The sequence below is a fragment of the Sorghum bicolor genome, chromosome 5, assembly GCF_000003195.3.
Source record: "Sorghum bicolor cultivar BTx623 chromosome 5, Sorghum_bicolor_NCBIv3, whole genome shotgun sequence".
NCBI classification, from domain to species: Eukaryota; Viridiplantae; Streptophyta; class Magnoliopsida; order Poales; family Poaceae; genus Sorghum; species Sorghum bicolor.
The window spans coordinates 56,409,032-56,422,277 of NC_012874.2; the positions used below are offsets into that span (position 1 = coordinate 56,409,032).

The 13,246-nt window shown below is 41.5% G+C and overlaps 2 protein-coding genes across 2 annotated transcripts in view; both read left to right on the forward strand.

Moving 5' to 3' along the window:
• LOC110435370 lies at positions 5,786-7,667 on the forward strand. The gene is made up of 3 exons (XM_021460864.1): positions 5,786-6,024; positions 6,120-6,297; positions 6,980-7,667. Exons 2-3 carry the CDS (start codon positions 6,129-6,131, stop codon positions 7,291-7,293), a joined length of 483 nt encoding a protein of 160 aa, XP_021316539.1. The 5' UTR covers positions 5,786-6,024; positions 6,120-6,128; the 3' UTR covers positions 7,294-7,667.
• The window catches only part of LOC110435369, a 9,606-nt gene continuing 3,657 nt past the window's right edge, over positions 7,298-13,246 (forward strand). Inside the window, exon 1 of the mRNA XM_021460862.1 lies at positions 7,298-7,640. The gene's annotated coding sequence lies outside the window, so the exon portion shown is untranslated. The remainder of the gene's footprint in view (positions 7,641-13,246) is intronic.

The following is a 13,246-nucleotide window of genomic DNA, read 5'->3' on the forward strand; positions in this document are numbered from 1 at the left end:
AGGCTTTCCAAACACACCCATAAACCCTAGGAGATTGACACAAAGATTCTTCGTCAGGTGCATCACGTCGATGGAGTGGCGGACCTCAAGGTGTTTCCAATATGGTAGCTCCCAAAATATTGACTTTTTCTTCCACATTGGGGCACGCCCTGAAGCGTCTTTCAGAACAGGTTCGCTGCCTTCTCCCTTTCCAAACACTACTTTCAAATCTTTGACCATCTCGAATACCTCTGCCCCATCTCGGTTGCCTGGCTTGGACCGGTGTTCTGTCGTACCTTTAAAATGTTTGCCTTTCTTTCTCAACTGGTGGTTCTTAGCAAGAAATCGACGATGGCCAAGGTACACGACCTTTTCGCATTTTTTCAAATAGATAACTTGAGGGTCACCAAAGCAATGGGTGCAAGCATTATATCCCTTGTTTGTCTATCCTGAAAGATTGCTTAGAGCTGGTCAATCATTGATTGTCACGAACAACAATGCTCGTAGGTCGAATGCTTCCTGTTTGTACTCATCCCACATACGCACACCTGGTTTGCTCCATAGAAGCTGGAGTTCCTCAACCAATGGCCTCAGGTAAACATCGATGTCGTTGCCAGGTTGCTTCGGACCTTGGATGAGCACCGGCGTCATAATGAACTTCCACTTCATGCATAACCACAGAGGAAGGTTGTAGATACATAGAGTAACGGGTCAAGTGCTATGACTAGAGCTCTGGTCCCTAAAAGGATTAAATCCATCCGTACTCAATGCGAACCTTAGGTTTCTTGCGTCCTCTGCAAAGTCCAGGAATTCTCTATCGATTCCTCTCCACTGAGAACCATCTGCAGGGTGACTCATCATGTTGTCCACCTTACGGTCTTCTTTGTGCCATCGCAACAACTTTGCATGCTCCTTATTTCTGAACAAACATTTTAGGCGTGGAATTATTGGAGCATACCATATAACCTTGGCAGGGATTCTCTTCCTCGGACGTTCTTCATCCTCAACATCGTCAGGGTCATCTCGCAAGATCTTGTACCGTGACGCATGGCAAACAGGGCATTCATCTAATTTCTCGTGCTCGTCACGGTACAAGATGCAGTCATTAGGGCATGCATGTATCTTCTCGATTTGTAATCCCAAAGGGCAGACGATCTTTTCTGCTTCGTATGTAGTGGTGGGTAACTAATTAGGCTTCGAAAGCATCTTTTTTTGAATCTTCAGTAATTTTCCAAATGCCTTGTCAGAAATACCATTCTCTGCCTTCCACTGTAACAACTCCAGTGTCGTTCCTCGCTTTTTGTGTCCCTCTTCGGCCGACAGGTAGAGTAGCTTCTTGTGATCCTCTAGCATTTGGTCAAATTTAGCCTTCTCCTTTGCACTTTCGCAATCTCTCTATACGTCGCGAATGACATCACCAAGAGCATCGTCATCATCAACGATACTATTTCCTGCATCCCCGTCTTCTTCACCTTGCGTCCTCTACTGCGAAGTCGTAGTATTGAGCAAAAACATCATCAGGGTACGCTTGCTCTTCTTCACCTTCTTCCATCATAACCCCGGACTCTCTATGTTTGTTCCAACAAATATAGTTTGACATGAAACCATTCGTGAACAAGTGCAAGTGAATTTCTCTTGAGTTTGAAAATTCCTTCAAATTCTTACAAACGGCACATGGGCAGCACATAAAACCATCCCGCTTATTTTGCTCCACCACTCTGCGGAATTCTCGCACGCCCTCAATAAACTCGTTGGAGCGGCGATCAGCATTGTACATCCAATGGCATGCCACTATCTGCATTATCATGGAATTGTAATTTTTCTATTAAAAGCTATAATTTTATCAGTGAAGAAAATTAATTTCAAGAATTTTTGAAGTGAAAAACAATTTATTTAACAATTACAACAAAAATTATATTATTAATATTTGAAAATAAGAACATGAACATATTAAAGTAAAAAATATCCTATAGTATCTATAATAGAACTTAACATGATTCATGTATACATAGTAGTAATGATTTGTGTATACTAGTTTTTAGCGGGCACACACTTAGCATCGTTCAAAAAAATTCAAACATGAGAAGACGATGATGGGAGAGATGGCAACATGAAATAATTAAAATAGACATATGTCCAATATGAAATTACATATGGCGGTGAGAAACATAGGAGGATGAAGCTAGCAACCTTTCAAACAAATCGACGTCGGCGTAGAAGCGTTGAAATGGATCGATCGCGGGAGATGAGAGCAATAACAAGGAAGAACAATGGAAGAACAAGCAAGAACAAAGGAGCTCGGGCTCGGGCAGGGAGAGGAAGAAGGGAGGAGAGAGATTCAATTTATAGCGGGAAGGGTTTAGTCCCGGTTGGTGTTGCCAACCGGAACTAAAAACCTACCTTTAGCCCCGGTTGGTGCCAAAGACCGGGATAAAATGTTTAGTCCCGGTTAGTGGCATAAACCGGGGCTAAAGGTAGGACTTTAGTCCCGGTTCGTAACACACACCGGGACTAAAGGTCCCTCCCCGACAGCGCCTGACACCGGAGGCGTTGGGGAGGGACCGTTAGTCCTGGTTGGCTTCACCAACCGGGACTAAAGATCTCTTTTGTCCCGGGCGCCAAAAATGCTGGGACTAAAGGTCATTTGGCACATCGACGAAAGGTCTGTTCTCTAGTAGTGTGTGTTGATGAGTAGCATATGAGCAATTATGTCATGAGGAATTGGGGTGCAATACTTTGACACACTTATGGATTGTCCCCAACATTAGCATCGAGCATTCCGGACTTGGATTAATGCTGCCGCAGCTTTTGATCCAATTCTGCTAGTGAGGGACATCATTTCTAAAATTTGAGTGATAAAAAATAATAACCAAGATGCGTATAATATATATGAAGCTCTAGTAATAACGGTTAACACCAAAATTTGGCAATTTTAGTGCCAACAGAGTCTACGGAAGGAAGCCGACAATTTGATGAATATTTTATTGAAAACGATGGATGCCGGGGGCTATGGGAGTCGACAATATATATGAATATTTTGGCAGCAAGCTCACCGTGCACGTCCAGCATCAGGGGTACACCGTCCCTATACGAAAGTGGCCTCGAACACACGGTGTTCCTAGCAGATCCTAATAATGACAGTGCCGACGTGCCGACATGCCGCGGATGTCACCGCGGGATGAGTCGTCGACTATGTTGAGATCCTAATGACAGTGCCGAAGTCAATCACGCTGACTGCACAACAGAAGGTCGACACTGATGGACTGACCGAGGCTCTGAGAAATGCGCTGAGATACAGCTGACACTGCAAGAAGGCTCTCACGCTGCCAGCATCCTCTTGAGCTGACCACATCATCATCAAGCCACGATGTTTAGTTTAAATATAGTCTCACTATCTCTTACTCAATCTGTCCCACGTTATAAGACGTTTGACTTTTTTATATCAAGTTTGACCACTCATCTTATTCAAAATTGATGTAAATATCATTTATTTTCTCAAGGCTTTGTTTATTAATAAATGTTCTTCATGAATGACTTAAATTTGACTATTTTACATAATTTTTTTCAATAAGACGTCCGGTCAAACATGAGGTCAAAAAGTCAAACATCTTGTAATTTGGGATGGAGGGAGTAATTAATTATTAGGGTTCTCTCTTCCATTGCCTAGCAAGTTTTTTTTGTACTCAGCTTCATGACCTCTTCCTACATATCTGTTACTCGTATATGTTGCCCGCTGATGCAAAAGTTAGCTAGTTTACTCTTAATTTACCATCTTATTAGTAAAACTAGATTATAATTATGTAACACCCTAAAAATTTCATTCTTTTAAAATAGCCTAAATTTATTTAATTATGCAATTGTGTCACCGTGTCAAAGTCGGGAAATATAATTGTGATAAATTAAAATCAATCATAACGTTAGTTACATCTTTCTGCATACATGCTGGTGTATGAGTGTTTCTGTTTGAGTGGTTATAATCTAGATTTCAACGAAATCATAGTTCTTTGGAAAATGATTTGAAAACTAGTTTCAGAAGTTATAAAAAGGAAAAAAGATGTGCTCCATCTTTTCTGTTCCTTCGACTGATGGCAGCCAAAGCCACGTCTAGACGCGCCATCTCAAGTTCCTTTTACGGTTGATTTCATATTTGTACGTGTCTGTGATGAATCTATTAAGTAGTATCACACTCAACATAGTAAACAACAAACAATAAGTTGTCTTGTGTTGATGAGTAGCATATGCGCAATTATGTCATGAGAAATAGGGGAGCAATACTTGACACACTTATGGATTGTTCCCAATATTAGCATCGAGCATGGTTGACTACGTTGGACATGGTGGACTACGTCGGCCATCATGGCTTTCACCACTTGTGGCTACCACAACTATCCAAAGGGTTGGGTGCAATCTTAGATGACCTATAGGGTAGACACCATGTCTATATTTTTTTATCGATTACTATTCTAATCATATATGACAACTAGAGCACCCGATACGAGCGGAGATCCCATGCAAATGTATGACAAATATAATAAGCATACATTTGAAAGGCATAGAAGTAAACAGAGAAGATAGGATACAAAGATATACCTGACCACTAAAGACTTCTCTAAAACCTGAGCTTTGCTCGACTCTCCGTAACTCTTAACTAGAACTAATCTACTACATTGGAGAGTCTAGCCCTAATCCTCCTTGTGCACCCTAATCTTTGAGTGGGAGATATGAATTTGTGTTTTAGGCATTTTCTCAACCAGGGAGGCAGGGGCCTACTAATATATGCCGATGGGCTGAACAAGAGCTATTGGATTAAATCGATTTTGATCAATGGTGAATATGCAAACCCTAAAGTGGTCGAGAAACCTGCATAGAAGCGCGCCATGGAGTGGATCACTGGTGCAGCCAACCTAGGGCTTGTTTACACTTCTTAACAGCATATCAGAGGACAGAGGTTAACTACTATCCTGTACTAGAAGCGTCGGGTCGTTAGTTCTTAGCTACACCTAAGGTGAGGCTAGAGTTGGCTAGTCTACTAATGCCTAGTGGGGTTGTCAATCCCGACACTAATAGGGCCAAAAGCAGTGATTGCAATCTACCTAAGATGAATGGGATCTGCAAGCGCACAAAACTATCATGTGTAGCACTTTGCCTGGTGAGTAACCATGTGTCAATTTATAATTTCCCTAAGGAAGGCTAGGGAGGTGTGCTCGAGTTGGGTAAGAATGCATGATCGGAGTTAGGAATGGTATGAAATGGGTTGGCTAGCAAGAACTGATGGATGTGTAATTAATATGTGGAATAGAGGATAAAATAAAAGATAACCAAACTAATCCAGCTAACTAACCTAAGGGGGTTAAGTAATAAATAAGAGTGGTAGTAGTTTTAGGGAATGATAGTACTAGTTATTAATGTCAAGCAAAGAGGCGTACCTATTCTGAACTCAACGTATGGTTGATCAGGCATGAAGCACAACGAGCCTTATGTTTTAAGAACTATAACGAACGTGGAGAAATACGTAGGTAATTTGCGCTGTCACCCCCTCGTGCTACCCCAACTATCCGTGGGTCTAGCCGTATCTGAAGTTAAGTCTATAGCCTAAGTACCGCGCTTAATCTATATTCCTACCAAGGACGAAAGGCCCGAAATTCAGTGGTTTTCGTCCAATTCGGACAAGCCCGAGAAAGAATTGAACCGGCCAAATTATTTTGGCCCAATTTGAATTTTCGGCTCGGCCCAAGGTCCATACTAGCCTGCTGATATCCCCTGTAACTATAAAAGCACGAACACAACCCTGGAAACCCTAGGGTTTCATATTTCCTCCTCCTCGTCTCTGGTCAGCAGCGGCGGCGGCTCGCCTAGCGCGGGCGTGCGGCCTAGCGACCAGCAGGTGAAGACGGCGCCGGATCTCCCATTCCACTCCACTCCTCCCCCATCGTCTCCCCTTTCATTCCTCTCCTCCCCTACAGGCATATCCCAAATCCCCAATCCTCCATTGCTGCTGTAGTTCTTCATTCAGTGGTGTCATTGAAACCAAATCACTGAGCTCTGGTATGTTCGTTCGTCCGTGATGAATGTTGTGCAATTTCTGTTGTACGTTGCTTCAACCATTTGGTATTTTTGAAGCTCATCAATTTTTGCTGCAGGTGGTGCTCATGGAGAGTAGCCTTCTACGGCGCGGGGTGGGTAGCAATAGCAGCAGCATCACCCAGATGAGGGCCTGTGCAAGCGTTGGCCTTGGTGGTGCTACAGATGGCCATCCAAGGGCTGCAGCACCGCTGCCGCCGCCACCTGCAGGACCAGCAGTAGCAGCAGCTTCTCAAGGTATATGTAAAACAGAGTACCCTGTTTTATATTGATAGAAATCATAACTGCATATCTCTGATTTGTATGCATAGATCAGTTTCTTTGTGGTACAATACACTTCATGAAGCTATAGCTAGCGTGGTGGTTCTATTAATATTGTATCATCAAATTTAAGCATGTCCCAGTTAGATTTATTATTTTATATCATAAAAGTTGAGGTATCTCTGGCAGCCATGTTTAGACTTCTACTTTCTGCTAGATATGTCTTGTAGGCTATAATTTTTTGATGGACCTTTTTGTTGTTGTCTTGGACTGCTGCAATGTTCTATCTAGAATTTCAGTGTATGCCAAGTATGTTCTGCAGGCAGTGTTCTTGTGATGAAATGATGACTAATGGTCCAATGGACATGTTATTTTTTTAAGTGATTCTTTCATGAACTGATGACTGATAAATTAGTGAAGTTTATATTTCATCAGGTTTTGTTTTTTGTTTTTTATTTTTTGCAAAACTGCTGAGTGGCTTAGCTGCCTATTTAGTATACTGATTTGTATATAAATCTGTTCTTTAGCTTTATATTTTTATTAAATGTTTGTGGATTGCTATGATTAGAAAAACTTGCATTGCTCTAGACAAAATTTTGAAATTGTTACTTAAGTTTCCATGTTTTTAATTTCTGGTATTTTTGCTTCTGGAATGTAGACCATAATGATGGAGACATTAACAAGGTGTGGATGCATGGCTCAAAGCTTGCTGGTCAGGGTTTCAAATGTGGGTACTGTGGGACTACAAACAAAGGTGGAGGCGCAACAAGGTTTAGGGACCATCTTGGTTGTATAGTTGGTGAAGTGAAGTCATGCCCCAGTGTGCCTAGAGTTGTGCGGGACGCGATGAGGGAGTTACGGAAGACATCAATGGGCAATAAAAGAGAGAAAAGGGAACGTATGCTCAGGTTGGAGAGAGATCTCATGCAAGGGCTGCAAGGACAGGAAGTGGTTAACCTTGCAAGTGATTGAGAAGACCAAGTCCGTTTGAATATTAGGCAGCAGTTGGGACATAAGAACCTTTCTTGTGCAATAGAGAGGAGGTGTGGGAGTGGCAAAGGTGTTCGTGTTTCTGTTGGTAAAAGTAGTGTGACTGCCTACTTTGACAAGGATTTGGCGCGCAACAAAGCACCTGTGCAGCCTAGAATTGACACTGCACTTCAAGTGGGATCTAGAGAGAATCTTGGACAAGCATGGGCAAAGTTTTTCCATGCGAATGATATTCCTGGACTGAAAGCTGATTGCCCATACTTTCGCAGTGCAATTAGGCTTACTCAGCAGATAGGGGTTACAGCACAGATTCCTACATCACATGGAATCACTGCCACATGTTCGGGCATTAGCACCGGTCGGGAAGGGCCTGTTGCCCCGGTTCCCGAGCCGGTGCTGCCCTTCCGGGACTAAAGGCCCACCCTTTAGTCCCGGTTCGGGCAACCGGGGCTAAAGCCCCCCCCCTTTAACACCGGTTGGACCAACCGGTGTTAAAGGGTCCTGCCAGGGCTGCCACATTGCAGGACCCTTTAACACCGGTTGGTATTACCAACCGGTGTTAAAGGGTTTCTTTTTCTTTTTTTTGGTTCACTTCTTCGGTTCTGTTTATTGTTTATATATAATATATAATAATAGGTTTTTCAATACATGTTTTTCTGATACAATAATATATTTATATTACACGCATATTAAGCATATATAAATGAAAATTATAGGCTTAGCTTAATAATTAAGCTTTGCCTATAATAAAATGAATAGACCACATCAAAAATTAAATAGATATGTAAAAAGCTTTATATATATATAATTTTATATGTACAAAATTCGTAACACATATATACATAGAGTTTTTTCTCCCAATGTCTACAAACGATACAAATGATCATCGTTGTTTGGAATAAGAGTTTCGTTGCCGTTGAAGTGAAACTCGCCGTTTGGATTGATCACTTGGTCGCGGAGAAATCCTGCTATCGTCTCTTGGATAGCTTTGATTCGGTCTTGTTGTAGGACCTTTTCCCTCAGCCATTCGGTCTTTAATTTGAAATAAATAAAAAAAGTATTAGTTATCTAAGTTATTTAATATAATTCAGGAGATAATGAAAAGAGACATGTAACGTACTCTGAGCGTCTCTGTGGGTGTTTGATCGACTTGTGCCATCATGAATTTGCACACGTAATATGCACATAGATTGTTCCCCCTTTCTTGTCTTAAACACCACTGTACGATATATATATAAAAATATTCACGACCACGACAATAAGAAGGCTAAAAGTTAGCGAAAGTTTGTTAGCTAGTAGAACTTACTTGTGGATGTATTATGTTAAGCGGCGCTTTACATCCACTGAGATGTTCACGGTCAATGAATCTTTCCCAAACTCTATACACAGCCATTGTGGATCGTGAACTAATAATTACAGAGTCATATTATGATATTTTTGTAGCTGAGATCGACATTACGTATCTTTGAATAATGTTTACCATTTGTTGATAATTTTCTTGTGGTTTTCTCATTGAGTCAAAGATTATCAACCGGTTCTTGGGAATTTCAATGACCATGAGTATCCAGTGAAAGCTGTTTACACACACATATATATAGTCAGTCCTATAATGTAAAATAAAATATGCATGCACTTAATAACTATATAACTCACTCGAAGTTGAAGGGGAAGAGTATTTTTTGTTTTTCTTTTTGGTTCACAAAGAACCTCATAAGATTGGTGCAGACTTCTGTCTCATGATCTGCTGTCCACACTGCCTGCGGAGCCTTGAAAACAATATAAGGGTCAACGAACCCAATACTATTGTCATTTTTCATTCTGAGCTCTCTCATTTGGTGCCTGCATATATACATACAAATCCTAAGTGTGTAAGGATTATATACATGTAATTAAAGAAGTTAGAAGTATAATAAAAAGAAAAAAATACTTACAAACAAAAGCAGCTGACAAGAGATTTGTCAAGAGCGTCGAGGTGGCATAATTGGTGTAATTCTTTGAACTGCACGTATATGAGATCATCTCCACGGAAGTAGTGATGTTGTCTAATACGAACAGAAATCCAATTATCTCCCCTTTTAGACGCCTCAATGCACCATTTGTTTATTGCAAACAATTGTGTGCCGAGCTCGTGTAAACGCTTAGGGTCGAATAGACTCTTGCTCGGTTCATATCTTGCCCTCCATTGATCAACTACCTCGGCTTTTTCAAATGTTTGGCATCCAAGAATGGCGGCAATTTCTTCCATATTTAAACCGCTCTGTCCAAAGTAACGCTCAAGCGAGTCTAGCTCAGACAACGCTAAGGATTTCTTTGGCATCAAGTCTTCATTTGAGCCGTATTGATTTGGCACAATCAAAGGGGGCACCGGGACTTCTCCGAGCTGTGGGACCCCCTTTCCTACTCTCTTCTTAGTAGGCTGTGAAGACTTGACCAGAGACCGCTCATAGTCCGAAAGTGCTGGCTTTTTCTGAGCTTCGCGTTGCTTCTTTTGATGGTCCGCCACCTTCTGCCTCAGTTCCGATGGCTTCACATAAAAGTACGGCTTTTCTGGGTTAAGCCGTTTTTTCCTATCCTCCTTTATTTTATCAAAAAATTGTTGGACCTCAGCTTTGGATGTAGCAATTACCTCCTCTTCACTCTTTTCGTAAGGTAATTTTTCTGGCGTCTTAGCTCTCTTTGCTGAGGTAGCCTTCTTTGGAGGTGGGACCGATGACTTCGGTCCTTCTTGGGCGGACCGCTTCTTACTACCTCGCTTTGGAGGCGAGGGGACCGACCGTGCACTCTTTGGAGAGGGCAGTGCAGGCGGTGTAGGTGGTGGGGCCGATCTTTTTGGCGTTGGAGAACGCGGTGGAGGAGTTGGAGACCTCGGTGGAGGAGTTGGAGACCTCGGTGAAGGAGGTGGAGACCGTGGTGGAGGCGGTGGCGGGGTCGGTGTGGCCACCGCAGGTGTTGGAGGAGATCCAGCATTGTCACCGCCCGCAGCACTATGATGCGCTGGGGAGAGAACTGGACTTAGGTTGGAGGAGTCCCTGCAAAGAAAACAATTACAAGTTTTGTGAGCAAACTTTTTTTTAATTTCAATACATAATAAATAATATAAGAAGTAAAATCACACACAAACCTATGCTGAGAAAAAATTATGAAGCGCTTGCGCCAACAAATAAATGTCTTCTCAGCTTCACCTAAGGTCTTCTCTCCGTCTCCCCCTTCTATGTCTAGTGGCACATTGCCACAACCTTTCTCAACCCTATCAACCGAGACGCTAGCATATCCACCAGGTACTGGTCGATTATGGATTCTTGGAGTTCTCGTTCGGTCGATAGGGTTGACAACAGCGATAGCCACCTTTTTGGTGGCATTCCCATCTGGTACATGCAGCTCACAGGTAAGTACCTGTGACCCTCCTAGCAAGCATCTCCTGTTCCATTCGGTCCCACTTGGGAACAGCACTCTTATAACCACCTGATCCCATATGATGGTGGTATGCCTTTTTTACTGGCATTCTCTTTGTTTCTATTGGCTCGTTCCTCGCCCTCTTCTGATGTTTTGTACAGCACAAAGTCATCCCAGAAGGCCCTCAGCTTTACATATTGCTTGAGGTTGAAATCTGGAGTCTCGTTTTTCTTAACATATTTATTGTACAAAGTCTTCTTCCAATTCTGGAAGAGTACTGCCATCTTCTTCATAGTCCAGTCATAAATTCGCACCTTCAACTCTTCATCGTTGGTGTCGAAGGTGAAAACGTCTGTGACGGCTTTCCAAACTAACTCCTTGTCACGATCAGAGACAAAACTGATCTCAGGAGCACCTCGCTTCTCTCTCCATTCACGAGCACTGATCGGTATTTGATCTCTCACAAGATATCCACAGTGACTAACATATTTGTTTGCATGCTCACCAAGTGGTCTGCCTGTAGCTATCTCAAACTCAGAGATTACATAGCGGCCCTCCAACGGCTTCTTTGGCCCTCGTGGAGGTACGCTTCTCCCTGTAGAGATCGATCCAGAAGGCTACACGTAGATATAGAAACAAAAATACTAAATTAATAACCAAGTAATAAGTCTAAAACCTAATGTAAGAGATGCATTAATTATATATGTTTACATTTACATACCTCGCCAGTATTTTCTTCTTGTTGCACGACAAGTTGTTGCTCAGGGGCATTGCCCTCTTGTTACTCAGGGGTATTGCCCTCTTGTTGCTCAGGGGTATTGCCCTCTTGTTGCTCAGTACGATTGCCTTGCATGATCTCGTGGTAATCAACAAAGTACTGACTACCGTCGTCGATCATATTTTGAATGGCATCTTCCATATAATCAGGATCATCAAGAGGACGGTCAGCCATTTCTATGTCTGCAACCATACATATATATATATATTCTATATAAGATAAGAAATACACTAGAATAATATACTAAAAAACAATACTAGAATAATAGTACAAATGAAAGTGCTGGAGTTCTCCAAAAATAATACTAGAATTTTAAGCCTAGTAATACACTAGAATAATATACTAAAAGAATAATACTAGAATAATAGGACAAACAATAATATATACAAAACACTAGAAAATAAAATATAATACAAGAATAATACAAGAATAATAGTACAAACAATAATATATACAACACACTAGAAAATAAAATATGATACAAGAATAATACAAGAATAATATACTACAAATATGTACTAAAAATACTACAAGAATATATATTACAAGAATACTACAAAAATAATGAAAGTGTTGGAGTGCTCTAAAAAATAATACTAGAATCTTAAGCCTAGTAATACACTAGAATAATATACTAAAAGAATAATACTAGAATAATAGTACAAACAATAATATATACAAAACACTAGAAAATAAAATAGATATTAGAGACTTATATACTACTAGTACTACTACAAATGAAAGTGCTGGAGTTCTCCAAAAATAATACTAGAATCTTAAGCCTAGTAATACACTAGAATAATATACTAAAAGAATAATACTAGAATAATAGTACAAACAATAATATATACAAAACACTAGAAAATAAAATATAATACAAGAATAATACAAGAATAATAATACTACAAATAATATACTAAAAAAATAATACTACAAAATAATACAAGAATAATATAAACTACACTTATACTAATGTACTAAAAACTATTACTAGAATAATATACTAACATTATGCATTATTTTTTAGTGTATATATATATACTTAATATATACTAGTTAGCATTCAATAATTATTATTTTTGTGTAAAAATATATAGAAATCACTAAAATTGCAAAGTGATTGGCATATAATTCATAACATTTATTTATTTTATATATATAAACTGCAGTGGAGTATTTATTATATATATATATATGTATATATCGATCTCGGTTTTGGATTATACATGGCGTGTGTGCAGTGGACGCGCGGGGCCGGGCGTGGAGATCGAGGCGTAGATGGCGGCGCTGGTGGAGATGGTGGTCGCGGCGGCGGCGCTGGTGGCCGGAGCTGGCCGCGGCGGCGCTGGAGACGGCGGCGCTGGAGACGGCGGCGCTGAGATCGGCGAGGTCGCGCGCGGATAGATGAACGGGCGGCGGCGCTGGATACGACGAACTCGACGAAGACGAAGATGAACTGCTCAGATCCAGGGCACCCATGACTTAAATAGAGGCGGACCCTTTAGCACCGGTCCGTGGCTGGAACCGGTGCTAAAGGGCTTTTAACACCGGCTGGTGTTACACGCCAATTATCAAAGGGTTTTGACACGGACTGTTGCGACAGGGCCCGCCTCAATCGAGGGCATGGGAGCCCTGGATCTGAGCAGTTCATCCACGACGTCGTCGAGTTCGTCGTATCGAGCGCCGCCGCCTGTTCATCTATACGCGCGCCACCTCGCCGTTCTCAGCGCAGCCGACTGCAGCGCGGACGACTACAGCGCCGCC

Excerpts from the sequence above, each read along its gene's own strand:
- LOC110435370 (XM_021460864.1), top strand. The coding sequence starts at position 6,129 with ATGGAGAGTAGCCTTCTACGGCGCGGGGTGGGTAGCAATAGCAGCAGC. Across the intron at positions 6,298-6,979 it reads AGTAGCAGCAGCTTCTCAAG|ACCATAATGATGGAGACATT; the intron begins GTATATGTAAAA and ends TCTGGAATGTAG.